This window comes from Mauremys mutica, chromosome 13 (assembly GCF_020497125.1).
Source record: "Mauremys mutica isolate MM-2020 ecotype Southern chromosome 13, ASM2049712v1, whole genome shotgun sequence".
Classification (NCBI taxonomy): domain Eukaryota; kingdom Metazoa; phylum Chordata; order Testudines; family Geoemydidae; genus Mauremys; species Mauremys mutica.
The window spans coordinates 15,255,392-15,281,715 of record NC_059084.1 but is presented as its reverse complement, the minus strand read 5'-3'; the positions used below and the strand labels follow the sequence as shown (position 1 = coordinate 15,281,715).

The 26,324-nt window shown below is 43.2% G+C and overlaps 1 protein-coding gene across 3 annotated transcripts; it reads right to left on the bottom strand.

Annotated features, from left to right (window-relative positions):
- Positions 1 to 4,565: 4,565 nt before the first annotated feature.
- On the bottom strand, positions 4,566 to 19,401 carry KCNG1 (potassium voltage-gated channel modifier subfamily G member 1). Of its 3 annotated transcripts, XM_044986428.1 has the most exons (4): positions 17,436 to 17,566; positions 13,234 to 13,336; positions 10,722 to 11,529; positions 4,566 to 10,185 (listed from the first exon to the last, which is right to left on the bottom strand). In XM_044986428.1, exons 3-4 carry the CDS (start codon positions 11,481 to 11,483, stop codon positions 9,415 to 9,417), a joined length of 1,533 nt encoding a protein of 510 aa, XP_044842363.1. In that variant the 5' UTR covers positions 11,484 to 11,529; positions 13,234 to 13,336; positions 17,436 to 17,566; the 3' UTR covers positions 4,566 to 9,414. The 3 variants fall into 3 exon arrangements, with proteins under 3 accessions (XP_044842363.1, XP_044842365.1, XP_044842364.1); XM_044986430.1 differs by lacking the exons at positions 13,234 to 13,336; positions 17,436 to 17,566 and adding an exon at positions 19,306 to 19,401; XM_044986429.1 differs by lacking the exon at positions 13,234 to 13,336 and having other exon boundaries at positions 17,436 to 17,560.
- Positions 19,402 to 26,324: the final 6,923 nt, after the last annotated feature.

Sequence of the window (26,324 nt, the reverse complement as noted above, 5' to 3'; positions counted from 1 at the left end):
TGAACACAATAGAAACAAACAGCATCCGGCAGTTTCCTTGCTCAGAAATCCCCAAGTCTGCCACTCCAGTGAGCTGTGTGTTTTTACAAGAGCATCTTTTAGTTTTTACGTTTTGTGAAAAAATGAAAACACATACTAACAAGTAACTAAATTTTACGGAAAGTACCAGTGTCACTTTTCAGTGAGTGCAACCTATCCCTCTTGGGTTGCTTTCTGAATGCGCTTTAAATTTACATAGCTAAACATACTCCAATAAACTCTTCTGGCATACAGAGATTACTTAATGGTATATAGGGGTTTGTGTGTAAATGCATCTAAAATTTCACTTCAGCCTTCATATGTGAGTAATTAAAGTTATGAAAAGATGCTGAAAACTTTAAAAATCATCTCAAAAGACCGTGTCACTGAGTTTGGCAAGGACAAATTTCATATTCAAACTTGCTTAAAAACTTTAAATATATCAATAAAACATTGTATTCAACTGATACTTATATATATTGTAGCCAGGGAAACTAAACTTCAGTGTTTCATTTTAATAGCAGAAAAAGGTGGGTTTTTTGTTGTTGTTGGTTGGTTGGTTTTTTTAAATTCTCTGATTAATCACGGTATAAACTAGGATCCCTGCTTATCACTAGGTTACAAACCTCTGGAGTGAAATACCATGTATGGTCTGTAGATGGCAATGTAGGATGCATAAATCTGAATCCTGAATTTGACTCATAACTCTCCACTGATGAAAATTTCTCCCAGCGCTGGCGCTTTGACTACACTTAGCGCTTCAAAGTGAGAGATAGGCTTTGGCTACGCTTACACTTCAAAGCGGCAGCGCTTTGAAGTGTAAGTGTAGCCAAAGCCTATCTCTCATACTGAAGCACTGTTGCAGTGTATATCTTAGAAATCACAGATCCTCTAGCTTTAGGCGGGACTGAACACAGCTGCTCCTGTGGTTTATCATGGATCTTTTGAGGCTGGACCTTTCTAAAATGAGCAGTATAAACCTCTACAAAGTTTACAAACACTGACTAGAGTTTCAGCATACAGTGGAAAATTGCCCATTGGCGTTGGATATCAGTGACATCCACTAAGCCTGTGTGAGCAGCATGGCCTTGTGAGTGTTTATGAGTTGCCTTGGTTTTAAACCAGAGTGACGTCTATAAATGGAAGGCCAGGGAACCAGTAATGGGAGAAAATATGTGTATGGACTCATGGTAGTTCCCACCCGCAGAAAAGGGATATCAGTGCAACTTTTGTGTACAGACAAGGCCCTATGGTGGGGCAAAGTGCTAACCTTAATTTATACTTCTTTTTTCTTTCCATGCTTATACCATGCCCTCTTTTACTGTCACATCCATTTTTGAGTTTATTCTCCCTATTTCCACTGCACCCTACAAGTAAAATAATTTATGACCCATTTACTTTGCCACACGATGCCTCACTGCCTTAAGCTTCCTCACTCCAGTGCTCCTCTAAAGTTACCTGCCCAATTTCTTAAGATACCCTTTATACTAGCACAGCATTTGGCCTATTTTGCTTTGGGTTAATGCTGCTTTTACACTCCAAAGTCTATGGCAATTGGTGACACTTGCAATGAGTCATCTTTCCCTTGGATGACCTGATAGATTTCATTGTAAAAGCTGTAGGATGAAATACATCAGACTCTTTTATTAAGTATTTAGCTAATGAAAATATGTATGTACTACTTAGATTCATAGCTTAGCAACTGTATGTCTTAATGTCAAAACACAATATCCAGCTACCATCCCAATATAATTAAATGTACAGGAAATACATGCATGTCCATATATTTATTGAAGTGCTTATTGCAGAAACATATACTGATCTGTGGAGTATTTATACATCTAAATATGGAAATACTTGCTGACCTGCTGTACTTTAATTTACAGAAGTTTCAAAAATTGACAACTCCGTAGCCTGGGAAGCAAGCAACCTTGGCTTTTAACTCAGATCCCCAGATGATAGTATGGAATAATACTGTGTATTCCAGGTTAGCCACTTGAGCTTTGGATTTGATGCATGCTAATGACCAAATTTTCCAACTGTTTTTTGGATTCAAAAAATAAAAGTAGGAACAAAATGATTAACAGAAAAAGAGGCTTGGGTAAGGAGAAGCTGAAAATTTGGCCTTAAGATGCTAAGATTAGTGCCAGAACTAGTTTCAGAGAGTTGTATGGGTGTACAAAGCCTATCAGCAGGGCCACAGGGTAACAATGTGGTCATGGTAGCTTGTATACATGTAACACACATTCTATAATTAGTCTATTTGGGTCTTTGTGCTTCTAGCTAGGAGAGAACTTTATTTCTGTTTAGGTGACATTCATTTCTGGATTAGGTCTTCGAGGCAGAGAGGAGGTAAAATAGCTATTGGACAAGGAGTGCGGAAAGATCTGCCAATATCATGTGAGCTTGCTAGCTTTCCTCATCAGTAAGGCCTGTAGCTTATCAGCTGTGCTTTCAGCCTGGTTAATGGTGTCCATGGTGATATCTGTGGAGGATTTCAGAGAATATGGGATGATGGAGCATTCCAAAGAAACGCAAAAGAAACGGACACAATAGTTGGAAGTTGTAATTTTATTGTTAATTATTTTGGGTCAGATTCTGAACTCCTTCTTTAATCAATACACAGGCAAAATGCCCATTAGCTTTACTGATGATGGTTAAACTTGCATACACTGGTGGGTCAGTGCCAAACAGATAACCAATATTGTCCCAAAGGGACAGTAACAGTACAAGTCAATACAAACCATTCACAGAGCCTGCATGCTGCAGTGAACTAGGCAGAGTTTTAGAAGTTTCTTGGATCTCATCTAGTCTCTGTTGCACTCCAGGTTTTCAGACTGCTCATTACCATAGCATCTCAGAAGGCAATGAAGAAACAATGATAAGTAAATGAGCTGGTGGATCTAGCATTAGGCATTTTAAGCATTAGTTTAGAAATATGCCCTTACAGGCTTTTTTCCCCACTGGGGGGCAGGATTTATAAAACATGACTCTACTTTTGTGCCCTGTGCCACTGCCTGGTCTCTGGGAATGGCTCTCTTTGGGTATGTCTACAATGCAATTAGACACCTGCAGCTGACACATGCCAGCTGGCTCAAGCTGTTTTAATTGTGGTGTAGATATTTGGGCTTAGGCTGCAGCCCAAGCTCTGGGAAGCTCCCACCTCACAGGGTCCTAGAGTCTGGGCTGCAGCCTGAGCCCGAATGTCTAAACCGCAATTAAACAGCCCCTTAGCCTGAGCCCATTAGCCCAAGTCAGCTGGCATGGACCAGCTGTGGGTTTTTAACTGCAGTGTAGCCATACCCTTTGTGATCTCATGACACCTCTGTTGGACCCTCCAAACTCACTGTTCCATCATGCTCTCTACATCCTAGTTTTAAACTCTGATGGTTTGTATTTCTGAGACAAGAGGCCTAATTTATCGCTGGGATAACTGGATGCTGGAGTCCTGCAAAATCCTCCATGGGATAAGCAATTGAAAAAGGCTGTTAAAATACAGCAGCTCGGACATCTGTTAATTCAATCAGTTTCAGGGTGCTGATTAATAGTATAGCTGATTGATTGATTGACTACATTTATAGTTCATTATTAAAAATGTTCAGAAGGCCAAATAAACAAGCTTAGCCAAAGTTTATTGTCTAAGACAAAGTAGTACAGTATGAAGCAGACATACATACCCCTCCTTTTGGGAAGAAATGTTTATCCCACAGCATTTTCACCGTACACAGTAGGTGGTCTTCAAAATATACCCCCAAACTCACTTATATTTATGCTACTGTTGCTTGCAAGAATGCACTTTGTGTCACCTGAGATCCAACCCACCAGTTTGTCGAGTTCCTTAACTTGTGGTTCTGTACCTTCCCTTATCTCTCTTCTGGATACTACATTTCAAACCAGTTGCCCATGAAGTTACTGGTACAAGGACATAGAATGAATGTATCTTGCCTTTGACAGCCTTTATATTTGTTAATGGCAAAAGCTACATTTAGCTTTGCAGAGTATGGTGGGATATATATCTCTTGACATAAGTGAGCAAAGTGGAAAACGTGCGAAAGACATAATACAAATTGGTTAACATAACTGCCCACATGCTGGGTATAATATGGTATTAATCTGTTATGCCCCAGCCCTAACACACATGTGCTGGCTAACAAGGTGTAAATGAAAATGGCCATGTGGACAATCCCTCCCACAAACCTAGAGCAAACAGTTCAGATTCTAGTTAATACCATTGGCTGATCTGGGCTCAGAGTCTGAGTTTCCTCCTCCCATCTTCTAATTTGTATTTGTCACTCTTCAATCAAAAATGAAATTAAAATATGTTCATTTCAATCTGCACAGATTTGGGAGTATGCTGTCCAGTTTTCAGTCTGTTCTGCTGTGCTAACTTCTACTGGCAAATCTGTGAGTGGGATTTGGTCAGGGGTGGCTCCAGGCCCCAGCACGCCAAGCGCGTGCTTGGGGCGGCATGTCACGGGGGGCGCTCTGCCAGTCGCCGGGAGGGCGGCAGGCAGGGTGCCTTCGGCGGCATGCCTGCGGAGGGTCCGCTGGTCCGGTGGCTCCGGTGGACCTCCCGCAGGTGTGCCTGCGGAGAGTCCACTGGTCCCGCGGCTTGGGGCGGCGAAATGTCTAGAGCCGCCCCTGGATTTGGTGTTTCTTAGTTTTATCAGAAATATTTATCAGTTTCTTTGTTTTTTAACTCATTAACTCTTTTTTAAAAAAAATCTCTCCTATAATACAGGGTACAGTTAATGTGTTGGTCAGTCCTGAATCTCTTAGTATCTGTTATCTGCTACTGTGTTATCTAACTGCTCTGAGCTGATACAGGCCAGCTCCTTTCTGGGCACTACATCTGGATTTAATGGGCACTATGTAATTACTAGGATGTGCAGTAAACAATTGAATGGGGGATGGGGGTGGGAACTGGTGGTACTGTACAACTGAAGACTAAAACTGTTGTCCAAGGGTTAGTCCTGCCTCACCTATGATAGGGTATTTTTATTGAAGGATCCTATAAAGACTAACTCTTCTCAATAGACAAGAAGAGCAGTGGAAAAGAGGTGCTGTTCCACCACAGCAATTTTTGGTTTTACATCAGTCTGAACACTCAGCTAAACTCTGCCCACACATCATGAGCGTGCAGAACATGCCAGTTTTCCTTCTCAGATACATGTATTAGATGATGCATGAATCTGTGACTCAGCCCTGCACAAATGGTTTTTGTTTAATAGGATGTAGCCAAAGGTATTGAATATTCATAGAGGAAAGACTGAAAGTACAATGGAATGATGGTACAGTGGGACCCAATTCCTACATCTGCCACAAAGGGAGATTTCCCTGAGTAAGGATTGCAGGATATAGTTCATGGTGAAGTGGCATTGAGTAAACCTCTAGTAAGGGAAGTATAATGCAAGTCTCCCATTCTTCCAGATGCATGGCAGTGTGCAAACTGCCACTGCAGTCAGTGATCCACATCAAATGATGTTCAGTGAGGGAAAATCAAAGAGAAACTCACTATTTCTTTGTTATAGAAATGTGTTTAAATGATTTTTACACTGATCTGCTGAATTTTATTTTTTGCCACTTTTGAGAAAGGTGAGAAAAAAGAAGAGATTTTCAGGAGTGTAATTTAATGTGTTGTCATCCTAACTGGAAATGCAGGTCTCTGTGGGGATTCTTCTCTTCACTTGAACTCCCCATCTGCTTCCTATTCATTCCTCCAATTTCTGTCCCTGATTTCTTCTCTTTCCATTCTTACTTAGTTTTACAAACAGTTTTAAAGCTATGTCCTGACTGGCAGGGGGGAATGGGTAAGTTTCTGGCTCTCAGAAACACATGTGAGAGAGGGGTTCCTGTACTCAAGCTGTTGAATTGGCACTTTGAGCCTAAGGGTGCACTAGAAGTATGTAGGCAGATAGATACATTTTGACTCCTGACTAAAGCTCTCTTCTGTAGCCAACCTGCTTCAGCTAGTGATGTTCATTGCCCAAGTCCTCTCTCCCAACTGGTAGTCACTTCCTATGTGGGACCTCAGAATGTCAATCACCCATGAAAGTTCTCCCACTTTTGCTTTCTTTGCAGCCTCTTCCATCCCTCCCTTCTTGCATTCAGGCATGAGGAATGTGTCACTAAGAGAGGATAAAGGTGGATGAAAGTCTTTGTCTGCTCTGAGATTTGCTCTACTATTGCATCATCTCCTTGCTCCCCTGATGATGCTTCAGCTGCTTGTGGTAGCCAGCCTGCACTATAAGCAAGCACATGAAAATATAAAGAAAGCCCAACTCTTTATTAATCAAAATTAATATAGCTACTACTGTTCAATTTGAAACTGTACATACTATTGCTGTATATACAGGATAATACAAATAGCAAAGCAAATTCATCTCTAGTAGGATATTTGACAAGTACCACTTTTTATCAGAGGCAATTTAAACAATTCCTTTGTACTTCATTTAAGCACAGAGTGTTTTTATAGGAACTTTTTGTTAACTTCACATGCTGTTAAAAAGCAAGAAAGGAAAGATATCAGACTCAGTAGCTGTCAGCTGTGTGGCTAGAAACATTTCAGAGTCAGCTTTTGAATCAATCTACAATTTAATAAATTTGTCTAAAAATTGAGATAATATACTGTCAAGAGTTATAATCATTTAAAATCTTCAGCCTTCACAGTAGAAACTGGAACTCAGCATGTGGGTTTAATGCTAATGTTGTATTCCTAAGACATATAGCTGTATTAATTTAGCATAAGAACTACAGCATATATCACTTTGCTGTAAAACACAAGCAATTTGTTACAATGATTCATAGTACAACATGTTGATACTCTTACAAGTTATTTGTTGCCAAGTGCAAAATTACAATGGGCTACATCCTGAAATCCTTACTTGTTTCTGACTCAGACAAATCCCCTGGCTGGCTTGGTGCTTAGTACCCTTAAGGATTTGACTCAAGGCATGACTTCAGGATTTGGCCATAATTTTGCAACAGAAAAAACAATATCTGAAATACACTTACTTAATGCTGATTTAAACATACATTGATTAAATTAGGCCAAATCCTCAGATGGTGTAAGATGGCATAGCATGGAGCTGAGCTGAGGATGTGGCCCATAATCTCTTGATTTATGTTTATTTTGACATACAGCTTCTCCTTTAGGGCCCAATCCTGCAAACACATACAAGTAATGTTACTCTTTCAAACAGTCCCATTACCAAATCCTTTTATAATGGATGCTAATACAAAGGAATGAAGATGTGGCGTGCTTGTGTTGTGGTTAAAGTTACAGCTGGTCAAAACATTTGGAATTTAGAATATTTTTGATGGAGAAGGGATTATTTTTTCATGAAAAAATAGTCCCTGTTTTTTTCAACTCTAATTAAAACACAAGAATGGGGTTCAGCTAGGAATACAACTCACTTATGTGTCACACAATTACTGTGACCTTGGGCTACTCATTTGACTCATCATGTCTCAGTTTCACGGAAATATTTACCTATATCACAGCAATTTTGTGAGGCTTCATTCATTAGAGTTTGTAAAGTGCTCTGAGAACTCTGGTTAAAAGGTGCTAAGGAGGTTTGAACTATTATTTCTTAGTAGGAAAACATAAGATGTCTATTATTATAATTGTATATATCTAATATTATTTTATTAGTTAAACCAGGTCACTGTAACATGGAGACTTGGCCATTCAGTGTAGGTTGATACACTAGGTTTCACGTTTCACAGACAAAAATTCAAGTTAAGATGAGTTTTGCATTTCATCCCCAACCTCTTTGATATAAATCACAAAACCATCATATAGTTTAGCATGACTGAAAGTCCCTGTTCAAGAGAGATCAGAGACCAGAACAGGGATTCTGAAAAACAGGTTTAAGGAGAGATGGCAGATATGCTGGGAACATTCATATTTCTTGGCTCATGACAGTTAATGAACAGGAAATTCACAGTTCTTTTAAACTGGGAAACTTCACCTAAAGTTAAGATTTTCAACACAATACACTCACGAAGAGACATATCAACCAATTTGATTTCTTTGTTAAAGTTCTGGACTTTGTCTCTTGAGTTGTCATGAAGCCCAAACCTGCTCTGATTGAAATGAATGGGAGGTTTGTCATTGACTTCTGGGGGAGCCAGATCAGGACCCAGTCCTGAAAGCCTTACTTGCCCACCTGGTCTCATTGACTTAAAGAGAATAACTTGTTTAAGGACTAGTAAAGTAAAAGATGCAGGATTGCACTTCTTTAGTTGCCTTTAAGTTTCCCAAGATAATTTTTCTTCAGTGCTATGATGCCTGCTGTATCAGTGAAGGAAGAGCTAATTAGCTGAAAGCTTTACACCTTACAGTCTTGAGTCATGGGAGACTGACTTAGTCTCCCATGACTCAACTGATATTATTTCCTTTTTACATCACTGGCAACTTGTTGTAATACTCTTTGCTTTTTTTTTTTTAAAGAAGTCAGATGCCATACAGTCAATGCACAGCACTAGCATCAACCTGATTAGTAATGCTGTAGCTTCATCTAGAAACAGAGTTTTTTTAATTTCTGTTTTCTATCGGGTGTAAAGGGATAATATTGAAACAGACATCATTACTATGATGTTATCATGCACATTCAGTTTAATTTGCAGCTAGATATCTCTTTGTCATCTGTACTGGATGTCATAAAACTCAAGACCCTCTTACCCATCACTGGGAATATTTTGTTGAACTATATCAGAGCTACAGTATAAGCCCATATAAGTTTAGAAGCTGCTGAGCTATAAGTATTTACATCTTCAGCATATGGCTGTCCCAGAGCACCCAGAAACCAATAGCTCCTCTTCATTGTTGTTGTTATTTTCAGGAAAGGCTCACAAGGAAAATATTATGTTTGCCTGCCCTAAATGACACACACCTTGTTTAATCCTCTCTAAGGGCACAATGGGTAATTTACATATTTGGTTAATTCTACTACAGTCAATGGAGGTACACCAGGGATGAATTTAGACTTGGACTTGTTATCTTTATATTATTTATATACATGAAGAAAATAAAGAACTTATTTAATGATCAAAATTAATACCTACATAATGTCTTGGTTGGAAAATGGTACATCACACACAGTCTGTCAAGTATGTAATTTTACATTGTTCTCATTTTAGTCAGAGAACTCAAATTCCTAATATCCCACTGCATGATCACACGGGGAAAAACTGTCTTAACTGTACATTTTGTTGAAAAGAAGAAAAAGCCTTCAATAATAGGCTTTTAAAACCGTATCAGCTTGATGGCTAAAATCCCCTTTCTTGCTATTTGTATATAGATTTCTTTAAATGCTTCCAAAGCAAATGGTAAGATGGGATATCTGACTGCATAACTTTGCCCAATATCAGACAGTTATGGCAACTTAAATTTCAGTCATTTTCCCTAGTCTCAGAAGAGATACTGGGAAATAAAATGTCATTCCTTTGTGATGCATTACTTAGCTGAGACTTAGTTTTTAATAAGAATTGTGCTTTCCTGAACATGATTCTTTCCTGCTCTTGCTTCAGCTCAATGTAGGAGCGTGAAAACGTGTGGAAGATGGAGGTGACTGGAAATGCCATGAGGAGAATGCCACTCAGAATGCTGCTTAAAGCCACCACCTGGCCTGGAATGCTTCTGGGAACCATGTCGCCATAGCCTACTGTTGTCATGGTGATTACTGCCCACCAGTAGGACGCAGGGATGCTGGTAAACTCCTGTGAGTCCGCCATCTCATTCTCAATGACATACAAGAGCGGCGCAAAAAGCGCAATGGCCACGCAGAGGAAGAGCAGCAAGAGTCCAAACTCCCGGGTACACCTGCGAGCGGTGAGTCCTAAAGTCTGCAGGCCGAGGGAGTGCCTGGCCAGCCGCATGACATATAGAATCCTCAAGGCACGGAGTATGCGGAGCACCAGACCTACTTTGTCCAGATAGATGTTGCCAGAGGTTGGCTTTTTAAAGCCCACCGAAGTGGTATCTACTAGTAAAGTGATATAATAGGGCAGAATGGCAATAATGTCAATCAGGGTTAATGGTCTCCTCAGAAATACAAACTTGTTCTTTGCCTGAATGAATCTCAACAGGAATTCCAAGGAAAACCACGCCACACAGACAGACTCCACAATGAAAATATTGTAGCACATCTGGGAGCATTCACCCTAGAAGAAAGAGAAGAAGTTTATACTCAGTAAATGAACATTCACTGTTTTAGTTGGTAAAGTGACAGGAATTTTTTTTTGGTCTTTTAAACCATAATATTAAATGAATTGAAGCTGTATTAAGGGGTAACCAGTTTGGCAAATCTGCTGAATTATAAGCTAAATACAAAACTTACCAGATGCCCAATACTTCTTTCACTGAAGTCAATGGCAAAACTCCCATTGACTTCAGAGGCAGTGAGGTCTGGCTCCAACTTCCCTAGTTTCTATTAGTAGTTATGGTGTTCTTAAGTAGCACAAACAAAGCTTCAAAAATTCATGATATGGCTGTCCAGAATAATGCATATTTACAAAATGTTTTTCTCAGAGAAAAGTGTCATTTACAACTTTCAGTATCTTTATCTACAGGCCTTATCCTGCTTGCCCTGAAGACAACTACAAAACTCCCACTTGCTTCAATGGGAGCAGGATTAGGCCCTGTATTTGCTTTACTTTTTCCAGGGAACAATGTTTTACCATCCTGAAAGTCAACTTACTCTCTCCTCCTCCTCTCTTAAGTCGGGCATGGTGCTGATGGATAGGTTCACTGCAGTAATGGTCACAAACAATACAGACAGACATGCAAATACTTTCCCAGGAAGCCCAGACTGAGGCCTCTCCACCATGTCTTGTAACTTTTTCATGCACAGGCTGGCTCTTGTCTCCTCCACTGTTTCGCCTGGGTTTTCATTCTCTATGAGGTCATCGTCCTCCCTTTCGTTCATTTCTGTAAACTCCTCCATTTTTTGCAGATACCTCCTCTTGCAGCACCATTCCAGACTGTCCTCCTCAATGCCCCAGTAGAGCAGCTCCTCTTGGAAAGAAAGAGCGCACATCTCTCGCATGAGCCGAAGCTTCCCAACCCGCAAAAATGTCAGGATTGTCCTAAACGCCCCCGGGTTACGGTCGAAAAAGAATTCATTGCACGTCACATCATAATCATCGCAAATGTTTAGAATGTCGTCAAAATTATTACAAAATTTCAATTGGCCCAAGCGCGTCAGGGGAAACTCATCAAGTGTGGTCCAGGGCAGCAAGTATTTAATGCCCCCTACATTTATGATGATATGATGCTTCCGGTCCTCAGGGTGAATGCTTTTAAAGAGATCCTCTTCAGGGTGAACTAGCTTGGCTCTTTGGTAAAAGACTCCCTTGAGGGTTTCTGTTTCTGGAAAGAATGTGTGATTGAAGGAGGTATCTGAAGCACAGCTCAGGGCGCTATAGTCATAATCAGAATTTTCTCCTGTTAAAAGAGTCATCTTGGAAGCTAACTTCACATCCTTTAGACACTCCAGCAAGAGTACTCTGGAACAAAGAAAATACAGATGTTTGGTGTTAGTGCAAGGGATCGGCAACCTCTGGCATGCGGCTCACCAGGGTAAGCACCCTGGCGGGCCGGGCCAGTTTGTTTACCTGCTGCGTCGGCAGGTTTGGCTGATCGCGGCTCCCACTGGCCGCGCTTAGCTGTCCCAGGCCAATGGGAGCGGCCAGCACATCCCTCACCCGTGCCGCTTCCAGCAGCCCCCATTGGCCTGGGATGGCAAACCGCGGCCAGTGGGAGCCGCGATCAGCCAAACCTGCCAACGCGGCAGGTAAACAAACTGGCCCGGCCCACCAGGGTGCTTACCCTGGCAAGCCACGTGCCAGAGGTTGCTGACCCCTGTGTTAGTGTATATGTTTGCCCTCTGGATCTGAAACTTGACTATCCAAAGGGCTGCTAAAGAAATCACAGGCAAAACTTGCAAGTGGCTCTGTGTATTTAGCAGAATGCAACTGTAAAAAAGAAGTTATTGCACAGACACAAAGAGTTCAAGTGTGTGGTGCAGAAAAGGAATTGGAAAAAGGCATTCCAGTTTGTTTACCATAGCTAAAAATCTTCTTAAATATTTTAGTAACAATTAAGTATATACAAAAGAATCCGAAGCTGATAAGGATATTTAGTGAAGTTCATCATAGTCTGTTCAGGAAGTTTTAGACTACTTTCAAGGAAGTCAAATGGAAACAATGTTGACAAAACATTTGCACTGCTATTCAAATATAATGCTCATATGTTGTGTGTAACTGGACATATAAATAGCATGACAGCTTGCTCTCTGGAGCTTTATTCAGAGAAGATAGTTTAATAACTTTATATGAATTTCACACAAATCATACACTATTCTTTGGAGTCAATAATTTTGTCTGACACTACTCTCACTGTACTGCTAATATATTTAATATAGTTGGAGCAAAGGTACCTTTCTCTGTCATTCTAAGAGTCTCCAAAAGGTTCTTATGATATGGTTCTGAAAATATGAAGGAGCAAATTCTGCTCTTAAGTTACACTGGTGTAAATTTGGAGTGACTTCACACAAGGTATGGAGTAATCTTGAGTTTATACCAATATAAAAATTTGGCCCTGAAACTGCTAAACTCTTTCTCTCTCTGCCTAACTTGCTGCACTGCAACATTCACTTGAATTATTTTAGAAGGTGGCTGTAGCATAGGAGAGGAATATGCCACGCTGGTTCTCGATTTCTCATCTGTATATTCAGCCACATTTAACATGAGTAGCTATTTAATTTGGGGTGGGGGGAGTGTTTTCACTGAATAACAGTTGAGTGCAATAAATAAATAGTAATCACACTTGCTAGTCACTGGCTCAGAGGGGCAGTAAATATTTCATTCTCCTGCCTTACACAACAATATATTTTTGCTGCATGTGTTTGGGACACTTACTCTCTCTCCTTTAATGGGCAGAGAGGGGGTCAGCAGATACAGTAGGCTCCATTAGACATAGAACTACTCTTCTCTGGTGTTAAAGATTATGAATGAAGCCATTTATTTTAAAAGCTTGCATACTTATAGCCTGAAGCACCACAAGTATCAAGCCGCAGAACAGCTGCATTTCAGTCTCAGCATGATGGGCTGCTCATGCACGTCCAAATTCTCTGTACATGGCAGACTTTACTGTTATCATTATCTCAACTATTCTCTACGCTGAAGTTTAATCCCCCTTCTGGAGCTAACCTTTTCCTGTTTCCTCAGGGCAGATGGACTTGCGTTCTTGGTGGCGTGATACCTTCGTGCCTCTGACACGTCTCAGCATAAAGGAATTCAACAATCACCTCCCCTTAAAGAGAAGATGGAGGATCCTGGGTAAGGAAAACCTTTGTAGAATACACAAGTATAGCCAAAGCTTCATTCAACTCCTGATAGAGCCACAGCGCTCTTTCCTGGCCTGAGGTAAGCAAAGAGGGCTTTGTCGTCTTGTTTGTATCATGGAGCAGGATCTCCACTGCTGCTCCTCCATGCTCCATGAACACAACTGACTGGAATGGTGCCAAAAACCCCTATATGTTCAACTTTCCCTGCCTTATTCCACAAACACTCGCTCACAAAACTGAGCTCTAAGTTGTTCTGTCTTGGCCAGGAACATACACGTATGGCAATGCCCAAGGCAAGAGAAATGCAATTCTAAAAAATCTTTGGATCTGAAACGTGGAGCGCAAACAAAGGGTCAAATCCACTGGTCCTTAGGCAAGGTTCTAATGGATTTCAGTAAGTGTCTTGCCTGAATAAAGATGGAGTAATGGGCTATTGATTCACATGTCATATTTTCTGCAGAAACATTAACACAAAATGTAATTCTATGTAAAAAGACATGGTCCGGGAAATTCCAGCCAATAGTGAGATTATTAGTGAAGCTTCATGACAAGTGATGGTTCTCTGCCATTAAAGCTGTAGAGTTCAGATAAGCTAATAAATCCTGTATAGAATGATAGCTGTGCCTCAAAAGTTTGCACCTGCCAAGAACAGAGGTCAAGGGGAGCAAATTTAGAGGCCGTTTTTCATAGATTGGCTTCAAGGGTAGGTTGGTGTTAGCTTCTAGTTCTCAGAGAAGTGCTTTTACTAACAACCAAACTCCCTGAGATATAGTCCTATCATATAAAGCATTCCCATTGACTTTACAGGTAGTCTACTAGTAAAGTACTCCTGAGATGATGTTCTCTGTGAGAATGATGCCCTGGGGACTTCAGGCTATAGCCTCTGCTGAGATGTGGGAGACACTGTAAGATGCTGAACTGACACCCACACCCCCTCCTTCAGTGTTCCCCGGTGTTCTGTTTCAAAAAAGTGTTTTATTCTTACCAATCTGACTGTGTTTATTGTGGGGTTGGGCCAAAGTGAATGCTGATACGTTTACAATTCTTGAAAATTGTGAATAGCCAGGAGGGGAGTTAAATTAACCATTTCCCCTTCTGCTATATTAAATGATGTGGGTTAATAACAGCTTATGCCCTGAATTGCAGCCAGAAAAAAAATGAGGAGGCAGCTCATCTCTGTAATTGGTTTGATCCCCCAGTACATCCACTGATACAACGTGAGGAAATGGGAGAAAAAATGTAAATGTTATGTGTGTATCAGGCTTACACTGTAACCCACAGGCACCAACGGTGAAATCATTAAGCTATAATAATGTGTTCTTTCATTGCCTTCCCACCTCTGTCTCTGTATGTGTGCAAGATGACAGGCCAAATTAATCCCTGGTGTAACCCACTGAATGGCTGGGGCTATAAAATGTGGCCATTGGCTACCCTTTTCCTGTGGCGAGAGGCTGAGAAGCCTAGACAGTACAACTAGATGCTACAATGGTGGGTGCCCGGTAGATATCCATCTCTATATTCCTTTATCTCATATGCAAAAAGCACAACCTCCTAACCATCCCTATGTCTGGCTGAAGCTAAACACAGGCAAGCCACAGGTGGTCACATTTGGAAGGCGGGAAACACTTTGAACAGCTAGTTAGTGTTTACCTTTGGACAGCTAGCTATCACTTTTTATTTACCCTCCATGAAAGGCGTCTACCCCAAGATGGCCAAACTGGTCCATAGCGTAAGGGTCCTCCAGGTCTTCTCAATGCTGCTGGGCCACAACAATTATTTTATTTAGGACTAGCCAGAAAACTACACTCTACCCTCCACACTAGGCAATTACCACTCATTGTATCTAGGTATGAATTCTCCAACATCAGCAATGCTTCAGTAATTCAAGAACACAGCAGCTTTCTCTTCAGCAACACCAAATTTGCCAGGAGAACTTTGTCCCATCCGTCCCACCCCCGTTCCATTCACTACCCTGGTTTCCTGTGGAATACTGGGCCAAACCCAAGGTCTCTGAGCTAAGCTTTATGACCTTACAGGGGATTGTCCCAACGTACCCCAGAGAGCGCTGTGACAACACCACCCCCCACAGCTGCTTTCCTCAGGAAATGCGAAACTGTCAACATCCAGGATGGAGCTTGTGAAAGCAGAAGACAGGACATTCTTGGAAACAGGGCCAAATCTCTGGCACTCCTTACTGGGGAAGACCAGAATGGCCACATTCAAAACCTTCAAAATGAGGTTTAAAACTCGCTCCTTCAACTTGGCATTCCTGGAAATGTGGCAGAACATGGAGAAGAAGGGGGGGAAAAGGGAGGAAAATGAGGTGAGAGAATAGAAGAAAATCAAAGATAATATACAAGCCCACAGTCCCTGACTGGGTGAAGCAGGAAGGCAAATGAAACAGTGCAGTGTTAGACTGTGTTGTTTGTATTATTCCTTGGGAGGCACTCCTATACTATGGTGATAGGTGTTGCCAGAAGACCAAGATGGTCAGGAGAGAGACAACCAACTGCAGGTTTCTGTTGCTGAAAAACTCGTCAGCAATGAGCAAATTCTATTCACCCCTCAAGGAACTATAAGCCAATATTAGGACTGTGCTTTTGCTTAAAAGATAAGTAAATTCAGCCCTTGTACTTGTGTAAAGTTTCCATTCAGCAACTTGACTTCTATGCCTATCTCAAAGAACATGTTGTTAGTTTGAAAAATAAAAATGTTCTGTGGTTACAAGGAAGCTACAGCAAAGCTCGATAAGGACCAAGTTCATCCTTGGGGTAACTCTACTGGCTGCAATGGATTTATACCAGGAATTAACTTATCCCATTTCAGCCCAACCCCAATAGTGTATAAAAGCAAGAAGCTACAACCATATTTTTATGACACACAACAGACCAAGAACCAAGCAACACTACCCTGATAGCAAATCAGCCTTCTATCAGTTTCACAAAAGCACCATAAACCATCAGTTTCAATTAAGAGATGTTTTAAGTCAGACACTGCATATGAACATTAACTCATTAGGCAAACTAGTCAGTCCATATCAGTAATTATTCTGGGTGCTGAGACAGGTCAAGCTGTAAACGGATGTGTTTGCATTAGCCTGCTCTACGGAGACAGCTCTGGGTAATGCACAGTGATAACAATCCACTGGCTCCTTTCATTGCCTCTGAGACAACACTCTCTCTGCTCTGAGTGGACTGGGACCTGGGAAATGTGGGTCCTGTTCCTGGCAGTGCTGCTGGCCTTTTGTGTGACCCTGGGCAAGTCACTTGTCTCTGTGGCTCTCTTCCCTCTCACCCTTTTCTGTCATGTCTATTTAGCTTGCAAGCTCACTGGGGGAGGGGTTGTCTCTCACTGTGTTTGTACAGTGCCTAGCACAATGAAAGCCGTGATCTTGTTTGTGAGCTCTACGTGCCACTGTTATACAAGTAATACATAATAACAAGTATTCTAGTGTGTGTGTGGGTGGAGGGGGAAATATCCTTGGTTAACTTCTTTAGTGTGTGTGTGTGTGTGTGTGTGTGTGTGTGTGAGAGTGTGTGTGAGAGAGAGAGACAGACAGACAGACACAACCGCTTCAGAAATATTTCATGCTCAGTTTGTGTGTCCTTATCTATTATGTTCTGTGAGTAAACGAAGTTAGAAATCCATTTGATTGCTCTGATTATCCCCACAATTGAGGGAGGCTGTCAGACTAATTAAGTTAGGGGGAAGGGATTATTAAGGATGCCCTTCTAAAGCAAACAGAAACAACTAGTTACTTGTTAAAACTCCAGTTCCAATTTTTTCTGAATGTCCTCTGCAGCATTTTGATTTCTGCAGTGCATCTCTGATGTAATCAGAAATCCTGCAAGAAGCCTTGCTACTGTTCTGTTGCAGAGACAAGTCAAAGTTGTGCCTGGATAATAACAACAGCGCTAGGGGGACACAGGTCCCCAAACTTCTATCTAAATAGTTCCCCAGACTTCTATCCCAAGTCTGGTTCCTAATACGTCTTACATTTGCTGCTGTTTACCATTTCCTCTGGTAAAACATGTTCCAATACAGTGTGACTACTTATGTAATTACCTCTGCAAATAAAGGCTCTGCCATAAGAAGTTTTCCTGCCATTTAAAAATTATTCCTGTGTTATACTTTTCCAAATGGAAAAAAAGTTCCACATGCTTCTCAGGTTGTATTACAAATCCAGCTTGTTATTCTCCAGTACCTGAAGTTCATCTATCCATCATATGGTGCTTACACTATAACACCTGTCTGAGGGTACCATGCTGAAATACTCCAGACTGCACTGACACAACTACTTATGTAGTGACAGGGTACTTCAAACTTCTACTCTACTTACAAACGCAGCCTACATATTGCAACCTAAGGAAGTTCCCCAAGGATCTGTTTCCCCCACTAGACTAATTGTTATTACTTCTCATCAAAACAAGTCTTGTAAAAGTTAGTGTATGACATTAAAAATCATATTAATAAATATATCCTATGAAAATAAATGATAAGCACATATCTGCTGCTCTGTTTGATTTGGTAAGCAGTTATACTTAAGGCAAGGGCATGTTATATTATGCCAACCCACAAACTAAATGCTGACTTTCCTTTTATTTGAGCATGTTCTTGAGACTAATGCTTCTGTCAATAAACAATCAAAAGAGAAGCAACTTTGCCAAAAAAGAATCCCTATCCTCCTGGGATTATAACTGATAACTTGCTCTCTTACTTCCAAATAGATTTTTCATTGTAAGCAATTTAAAATGAGATACAGTCAATAGAAATTATAGTAAATTTTAAGCATGTTTTAACAAGTAAATGTAGATTTGTGCATCTGAAGAAGTGAGGTTTTTTACCCACGAGAGCTTATGCCCAAATAAATCTGTTAGTCTTTAAGGTGCCATGGGACTCCTTGTTGTTTTTCAGATCTGTAGTATGTTTATATATATAAACGTTTAGTACACCTTTTGCCATTGAAATGAAAAGTGAACACTCTTTACTAATAATACATACAGTAGCTTCCCCCCCAGGAGAAATAGGACTGAAGCACACTACTTGTGAAGAACAGCTTTTAAGACAGTAAACACAAAACAAAGTCATTACATGAGCAGGATGAAACAGAAAACAGTAACATAATTAAAATGAATTGGCTAAAGGACAATCAGAGCCCAGACAACGGGCACACGACTCTGAAAGTCGGCGAATCGCACTGGACAAACAGACAGCTGAGAGAGGGGGAACGGGACACGGAGAAGGAAAGCGGATGTGAATAGAAAGCCGTGTCTAGCTGATGGATTAGCCGAGGCCGCGTCGGCGAGGCACTCAAAGGCAGGAGAGAAGGAAACAGAAAATAGGCTGGAGAGCAGCGAAAGTTCAGGAGCTCCCGGCACTTTCGCTCCCTGGACCAGCCACTTTGCTGAGCCAAAGAACCATTCTTTTAGTTCCAGGGTAGGAAACGGAGGCCGGGTGAAGGGGCAGGATTCCGTCTGTTAGATCCCTGCGGTGGGCGAAAACCTGTTGCTTGAACGTGATGTGTACGGGGCTGAAATCATCATCCGAATCCGCATCCTTCCGGGGACACCGTCAGAGCCTACAGCCACGGGGCAGCCTCCCAGAGCTGTCCGGCCGGGCGGGCGGCTCTTCTCCCACGAGGGTTGGTGACCCGGGGACTGGAGTGCCCAGAAAAAGCAGCTTTGCCCCCACTGACAAACGGCCTGAAAGGGAGCGACCCGGGGAGGGGGGACTCGCACTCAACGCTCCTCCAAGGAGCCGCAGCCCGGGCGCTGCAGCCAGGCAGGGCTCCAGCCCCGGCTGCTCCCCGGGAGGGAGGAAAGTTGGCTAGAAACTTGCCCGGGACGTTCCGGGACGCGGCTGGGCAGGGAGCCGGGGAGCGCAGCGGTGCGGGAGAGGGGCGCCCGGCGGGGCAGGGGACTCGGGACGCTCTTACTGTGCGGTGGCGGCTCCGGCGGGCTGGGTCCTTCCCCCGAGGAGCTGGGCTGGCGTGGAGGAGCCGGGCAGCGGCAGCAGGAGCCGCGAGCGCGGCGGCTGGGGAGGGAGCCTGAGCTGCACTGAGCAGGGCAGAGGCACCGCGCCCAGAGCGCAGGCGGCGGGGCTGGGGCTGCGCCCACAGGACGCTGCCTGCTCCAGTCCCTTTGACGGAGAGGGACAGAGTCATGGTAACCGCGGCTCGCAACCGGCGGCTGCCGCAGCACCCAGGGAGCCACCGGGACGCTCCGGAGAGTCGGGCACCGCGCGGGCAGGCGGCACCACCCGCAAGCGACAGGCGCGCACCCGGCACATGCAACCTACCGCAGACACTAGCCCCGCGCACGGGCGAGCGGCACGTGCACACCCCGCACATGCAACAGGCCGCCGCACACGGGCACTGTGCAGTGTGCGCGCACACACACACACACACTGTGAACATGAATTGAGTAGGACAAGCCTACCTGAATCCAGCTCAGGGTCAAGGTGGACACAGGCAATACAGGCCCACATGTGTAGCAGGCACTGGCCTACACCCATAGTGCACACACTAGACACAGGCATACACCCAACAAACACACATTGCTTACCTGCATGCATACCCGCAATGCACAAAAATACGCCTATGCCCATTGTAAACACCCAGGAGGGATGCACACACTCTGTGTATTATTTATTTGTATAGTAGACCAGCGTTGTGGTAGGTATTTTACACACAACTATGAAGACCAAGTTTTGGCCCATTCAAAATAAACGGGTGTATGCTGATTGGAAATACGTGCATAGAACACGCATGTTCCCTGTGCGCACACAGGCGCATACATAGTCCATGTGCAGCATATTTGCACACACTGCATCATCATGTTAAAACTGCAGAGAAATTGGCCAACCTACCTTCTGAGAATGTGTATTTTGCAGATTTTTTTTTACAGAGACTTTCAGTTTTTACCTTGCCCAAGCTCTGACCTGACTGGGAGTGAAGGGAGAAGCTGAGCATATCTTTCCACAGAAGCGGTTTGTTCCCTACATACGAGATACTTTGCACCTTCTGCACCAAACTATTTCTGGAGGGCAGGTGAAGTGTATTAGATTGTTACAGGGATGAGGAATGTCAGGCTGTTCGCCAAGGAAAATCCAGGTCCCACTCAGCTGAAACCTCAAAGGCCTCAGGCTCTCAGTGCTAAATTGATGGCAACATTTCATCGTCTCTTCTGCAAAGCCTAGTCTGCGTGGTTCTGGATACGGAAAAGCTCACACTGTGCCCTGCAGTTGGGCCGTTGGGCCGCATGGTGTCGCTGCACTGCTGTTTGCTTAACAGGATAACCTCAATTTGATACATTTTTGTGAAGTTGCGGGAAACAGCCGGTGACACATTGGTTGTATCAAATAGTATTGATAATAAACCCTTGGTTCCATCCCCCATTCTGTGCCAAGGCACCTGAATGGTATTTAAAAATAATCAGAACAAAGGGCAATTAAAAACATAAACCACATCATATAAACCCACATAAACCAATAAAAACTAAATGAATATTAATACATTTTATTCCTATGGCAAGTCACAAAATGCTATTAAAACTAATGATCTGCTATTAAAGTTTTGAAAACTACATGACTCACCATCATTGCTATACTTCTCATGAAAGATGTATGGTCTAGCAGGTAGGTAAGAATCCTTATACCATATGTAGAGATTCATTTGTATGGATTTAATCTTGATTTTAAAGGAGTCTGTCTTTATGTTAAATGTTGGTTAGGTAGTTAGGGAACTGGACTGAGACTTAGGGAATATAGGGTCCCCAGCTCTGCCACAGACTTGCTGTGTGAGTTTGGGCAAAACACTTAATCTCTCCATGTCTCAGTTTCCATCTGTAATGGAGATAATACTGCTTCTTTTTGTCCACCATCTGTCTTTTTTGTCTGTTTAGGCCTCAGTCCTGCAAAGAGACCCATGCAGGCATTCCCTTGGACCCATGTGGAACTACTTGCAGGACTGGGACCTTAGAAAGTAAGCTGCCTCGGGCAGAGACCATCTCTTACTATAAGTATTATGTACTGTGCCAAGCACAGTGGGGCTGTGATCTCTGGTGAGGCCTCTAGCTGCTACTCTAATACAAATAAATATTAATATTAAAAAAATCTCAGTTACAATTGTTTTAAAATATCTCCTTTGTTAAACTAAAGTGGAGTGGTACTGAAGTTCAGAAGTCTGTGGACACAGCAGTATAGATATACTTAACCTCTTACTCAACATTTATTAACCAGCAGCTGTGCAGAGGCCTGAGAGCCAGGAATCTTGGATTCTATATCTGACTTTGCAAATCACTTACAATGTGACTTTTAGGAAGTCTAGCTTCCCTGTCTCCCAGTTTATCCATTGATAAAATGGAGGTTACTACTGACCACACTGATGTTTGTAAAGTGTTTGGAGTTCTTTGGGTGAAATATGCTAGGCAATGAAAAGTATTATTAATTATGATGTGAAAGTAAACAAACTGCAGCTATCCCTTTAGGAAGAGACATAATAGCATGATACAGGGGGAGAATGCAGTACATAAGAACATAAGAACGGCCATACTGGGTCAGACCAAAGGTCCATCTAGCCCAGTATAATCCACATTATGATTTTTTAATGCTCTGTGTAGAAACCTGCATGGAACTTGGAGGGAGAAGCACAGATTGCAGGAGGGAAGAATTTGGAGGAGGCACCAGGAAGCCTGTGTGCACATGGCTGGAATGCTAGCTGCAGTTGCAGCATTTTAGTTCTCTAAATAAAGAGGAAGTTTAGTTTTAGGCTGCATCTACACTGACACTTTCAGCGCTAAAACTTTAGTCGTTCATGGCATAGGCGCCGACTCTGTGGGTGGTCTGGGGCTGGAGCATCCATGTGGAAAAATTAGTGGGTGCTCTACACCCACTGGCAGCCAAGCTCCCCTCACCTGCCGCCCCACCTCCTCCTCCTCCTCTGCCTCCTCCCCTGAGCACGCTGCGTCCCCACTCCTCCACCTACCTCCCAGTGCTTCCCATTCAGCCACAGCCAAACAGCTGTTTGGTGGCGTTAGCAAACTCCGGGAGGGAGCGGGAGGCATGGGAACGTGGCACACTCAGGGGACGAGATGGAGCCAGGGCGGGGATTTGGGGAAGGAGTTGGAATGGAGGTAGGGAGGGGGCGGAGTTGGGGTGGGGACTTTGGGTAAGGGGTTGGAATGGGACCGGGACAGGGGTGGGAGGAGGTGGGGCAGGGTCCTCATTGAAGGGATGGAGTGGGGGCAGGGCCGGGGCAGAGGCGGGGTTGAGCACCCACAGGAAAGCGGGGAAGTTGGTGCCAATGGTTCATAGGTGTGAAAAAACACTCCCCTGAGTGACAAAAGTTTTAGCGCTGAAAAGCGCCAGTATAGACAGTGCTTTATTTCTGGGAACCGCGCTCCCAGTGATAAAGCTACCACTCTTCGTTCAAGGTGGGTTTTTTAATTGCCAGGATAGCTCTCCCCTGGCGATAAAGCGTGACTACACTGCCCATGTCACCACGGCTGTGCTGTAACATGGGCATTGTAGACATACTCTTAGAAGCATGAAGTCCTTTCATGTTACCCAGCATGCGGCACATGAAACGTGGTGGCAGCAATCAGTCTAGTGAAACTCACAGCAAGGAAGAAAGTGGGATTAACAGGCAAATGAAGCAGCATCTAGAAACAGAGCAAACAGGCAGCATGGAGGGACTCAGACCACTGAGAATACTGGATTTTCAAACAAAAAATGTTGCACAAGCCTGGAAGCAAGAAGTGAGTCTGTATACAGAGCTGACCGTGAAGGATAAAGATAATAAAATGAAGGTAAAGCTTTTTTACGGTCACACTGGGAAAAAAGGAGGAGAGGTGAGTGAGACACTGGTGCCAGGAATAATGTGAAGCACTAGAACAACTAATCAAGGTGTTTGATGAGCACTGTGGTCCCAGACAGAATGACATTGTAGAGAGATACTGGTTGTTTCCCTGAAATCAACAAGCAGAAGAGGGAATAGAGACTTAGTTTGCAGAGCTGAGAACTCTGGCGTTCACATGTAACTTTGGAGACATAAAATACTTCCTTATTAGAGACAGAATCATTTGTGGGACTCGTGATTCTGGCTTAAAGGAAAGATTGAGAGAAACAGATCTAATCTTAAAGAAATGCCTCCCATAGCAGGGGTAACTAAACTGTGCAGGGAAAGATATACAGGCTCAAGCTAAAAGAATGCAGGAAGCAGGTCGAGAGAAACCCACTGAGGATGGGTCCATGGAATCATGGTCCATGGAAAACAACATGAAAGGCAGAAAGAAAAATGCCCAGCGTATGGACAGCTGTTCAAGAGGTGTGGAAAACAGAACTACTTTATGTTGCAATGCTGCAGCTATCCCAGGAAGAAAAAAAGTGACACCACATGCAGTGATTGAGGAAGTAGAGACTTCCACTAAAGAGAAGGATATCTACAGTGTGACTTTAGCAGGTACAAAGACTCTCAGTGTATATGTACTGCAGAAGAAGGCTTCCAGCCATTCAACTGCCATTTGCATCTAAATTATAAGATCAACAACCTATTCGATTCCAGCTGGATTGTGGAATCAGCTGCAATGTAATCCCAGCAACACTGATAAGCAGCAATATTAGTCTGGAGAAGTGTGACCAAATGTAGGTGATGTACAATAAATTCTGAGTCCAGTGAGCAAATGCAGGCTGTAGATAAGAAACCCATGTAACAAGAGATATTATCATTTGGTGTTTATAGTAATTGGCACACAGGAATACCACCCACTGCTGGACAGCAGGGCAGAGCGGGCCAGGGATTTGATCACAGTATAACACCGCAATGTTCTCAATGTGACAAGGAGGGATAACAGTCACCCAGGGCCCTGTCTAGCAGTCTAACAGAAGATACGGATTATTTCAAGAAGGTGGATACCTAGAGCCAAGCGTAAATTAGAAACAGAGCCCACATGCAGCCTGTGAGACTACTGAAATGCAGAGTACGATGAGGCCTGGTGGAGCCACTGAAGAAGGAACTGGCAAACCTGCCAAGAACAGGCATCATTGCACCCACTGAAACAAGTGCAGAGTGGATCAGCAGCCTAACAATGCTGAGAAAATGTTCAGGTAAACTGAGGCTTTGCATGGACCCAAACCCACTGAACAGAGCATTGAACAGAAGTCACTACCCATTACCAATAATTGAAGACATACTGTCTGATTTATCCAGACAGTGTCTTCAACTGTGCAGAGTTTGTGATGGAAAGATGAGCCATCCAGTTGTCTGACAAGTTTTTGGCAGGTACTGCTGAATAAAAAAACCTATGGGCAGCAGCCCCACCTCAGAGGTGTTCCAAGGTAAACCAAACCAGGCACTTGAGGGACTCCTAGGCATGAAGACTGTAGCTGTTGGCATTCTAATTGTAGTAGATGTCAAGGAAGAGGCAATCCAGGATCATGATATCAATCTGCAACAACTCCTAACAGGTGCCAGGAGTGGAATATTAGGCTGAACGCAGACATGGTGGGACTGAGGTCCCCTATATTTGATGTCTGTTGACTTCTGTGGGACTCCAGCAGGACACTGAGAAAGTGAGAGTCATTAGGGAAATGCCCAGGCCAGAGGGGAAGGGAGTCCAGCTATTGATAGGGATGGCCATCTATCTTTCCAGATTCTGCACACACCTATCAGAAGCCTGTGAACTCTTGAGTCAGTTAATGCACCACAATGCAGCTTGGGAAGGGCCAGAGACACAACAACTGGCATTTGAAAGAAGTAAATAAAATGCAAGGCACCAGTCCTACAGCCTGACAACCTGGAGGAGCAGCTAGTACTACAGTGTGATGCCTCAGAAGGAGGCCGAGGAGCAGTGCTGATGCAAAGCCAGCAGCCCACAGTGGACAGTAAAACAGTTCATATTCCAGAGTTGGCTGTGTCGTAAGGAGCAAGTGCCACACAAGGTCACCCCCTACTACTAGGTTTGGGATGAGCTCTGTGTGGAAGACGGGATTGAGGGGTTGGAGAAACAAGACTGCTTCCCAGGTGGGGTAATCTCTTGGAGCCTAGCGGGCGGTCAATACGCAGAAGCAGTTAAGAGAATACCAAAGTAGGCAGGCAGCCTGCTACAACAAAGGAGCCAAGGACCTGAGGCCACAATGTACAGGTAAGCAGATCTGGTTCCAACCTGCCAATAGCCACAGAAAGCAATGGCAAAAAGCAACAGTTCAAGCTGGTCATATGCAGTAGCTACAGACTCAGGACAATGGTGGAAATGAAACTTAAGACAATTGCAAAGTAGTGGTTGGCAGCTGGCTCATCTAGTCAGACAGGGCCAAGGTCAGGATCAGAAGGATATAGAAACAGCCTCAGCCATTAGCTGACCTAACCTAGGAGAGTTAGAGGAAGTGAGGACTATGAGCAATACCGAGGACCAACAGGACACCACCCAACAGAGTGATGATAGCACAAGGATAGAAACCCCACCAATAACAATAACACAAACAAAAAGTGTGAGACTGGTTCAAAGGCTAGCATGCTTGAAGGACTCTGAGGCCTAGCAGTAAAGGTCATATCCCTAAGGTGGTCTATGTACTAGTAATCCCTGGCCTCAGCAAGTCCGAAAAGGCTTGCATAAAAGACACAACAATAATAAAAATAGTAAAAGGGAATGATGTAGCAACCTGCTTGGAATGATGGAGAGAAGAGCAGAGGTTGCAGGAGGGAAGAGTTTGGAGGAGGCACCAGGAAGTCAGTCTGTGTGCACATGGCAGAAATGCTAGCTGCAGTTGCAACATCTCTATGAAAAGTTCCTCTTAATAAAGATCCAGTTTACTTTTAGAAGCAGGGAGTCTTTTAATGTTATTACATAGACATGAAACACTATGTTGCTACAATAGTATAATTCAACAATTATTTAAAATAGCTCTATATGTACAAGGGTCTCAGGGTCTGCTGCTCTTTCCCCATCAGTCTCTGGC

Excerpts from the sequence above, each read along its gene's own strand:
- KCNG1 (XM_044986430.1), bottom strand. The coding sequence starts at position 11,483 with ATGACTCTTTTAACAGGAGAAAATTCTGATTATGACTATAGCGCCCTG. Across the intron at positions 10,186-10,721 it reads TAAGAGAGGAGGAGGAGAGA|GGTGAATGCTCCCAGATGTG; the intron begins GTAAGTTGACTT and ends TCTTTCTTCTAG.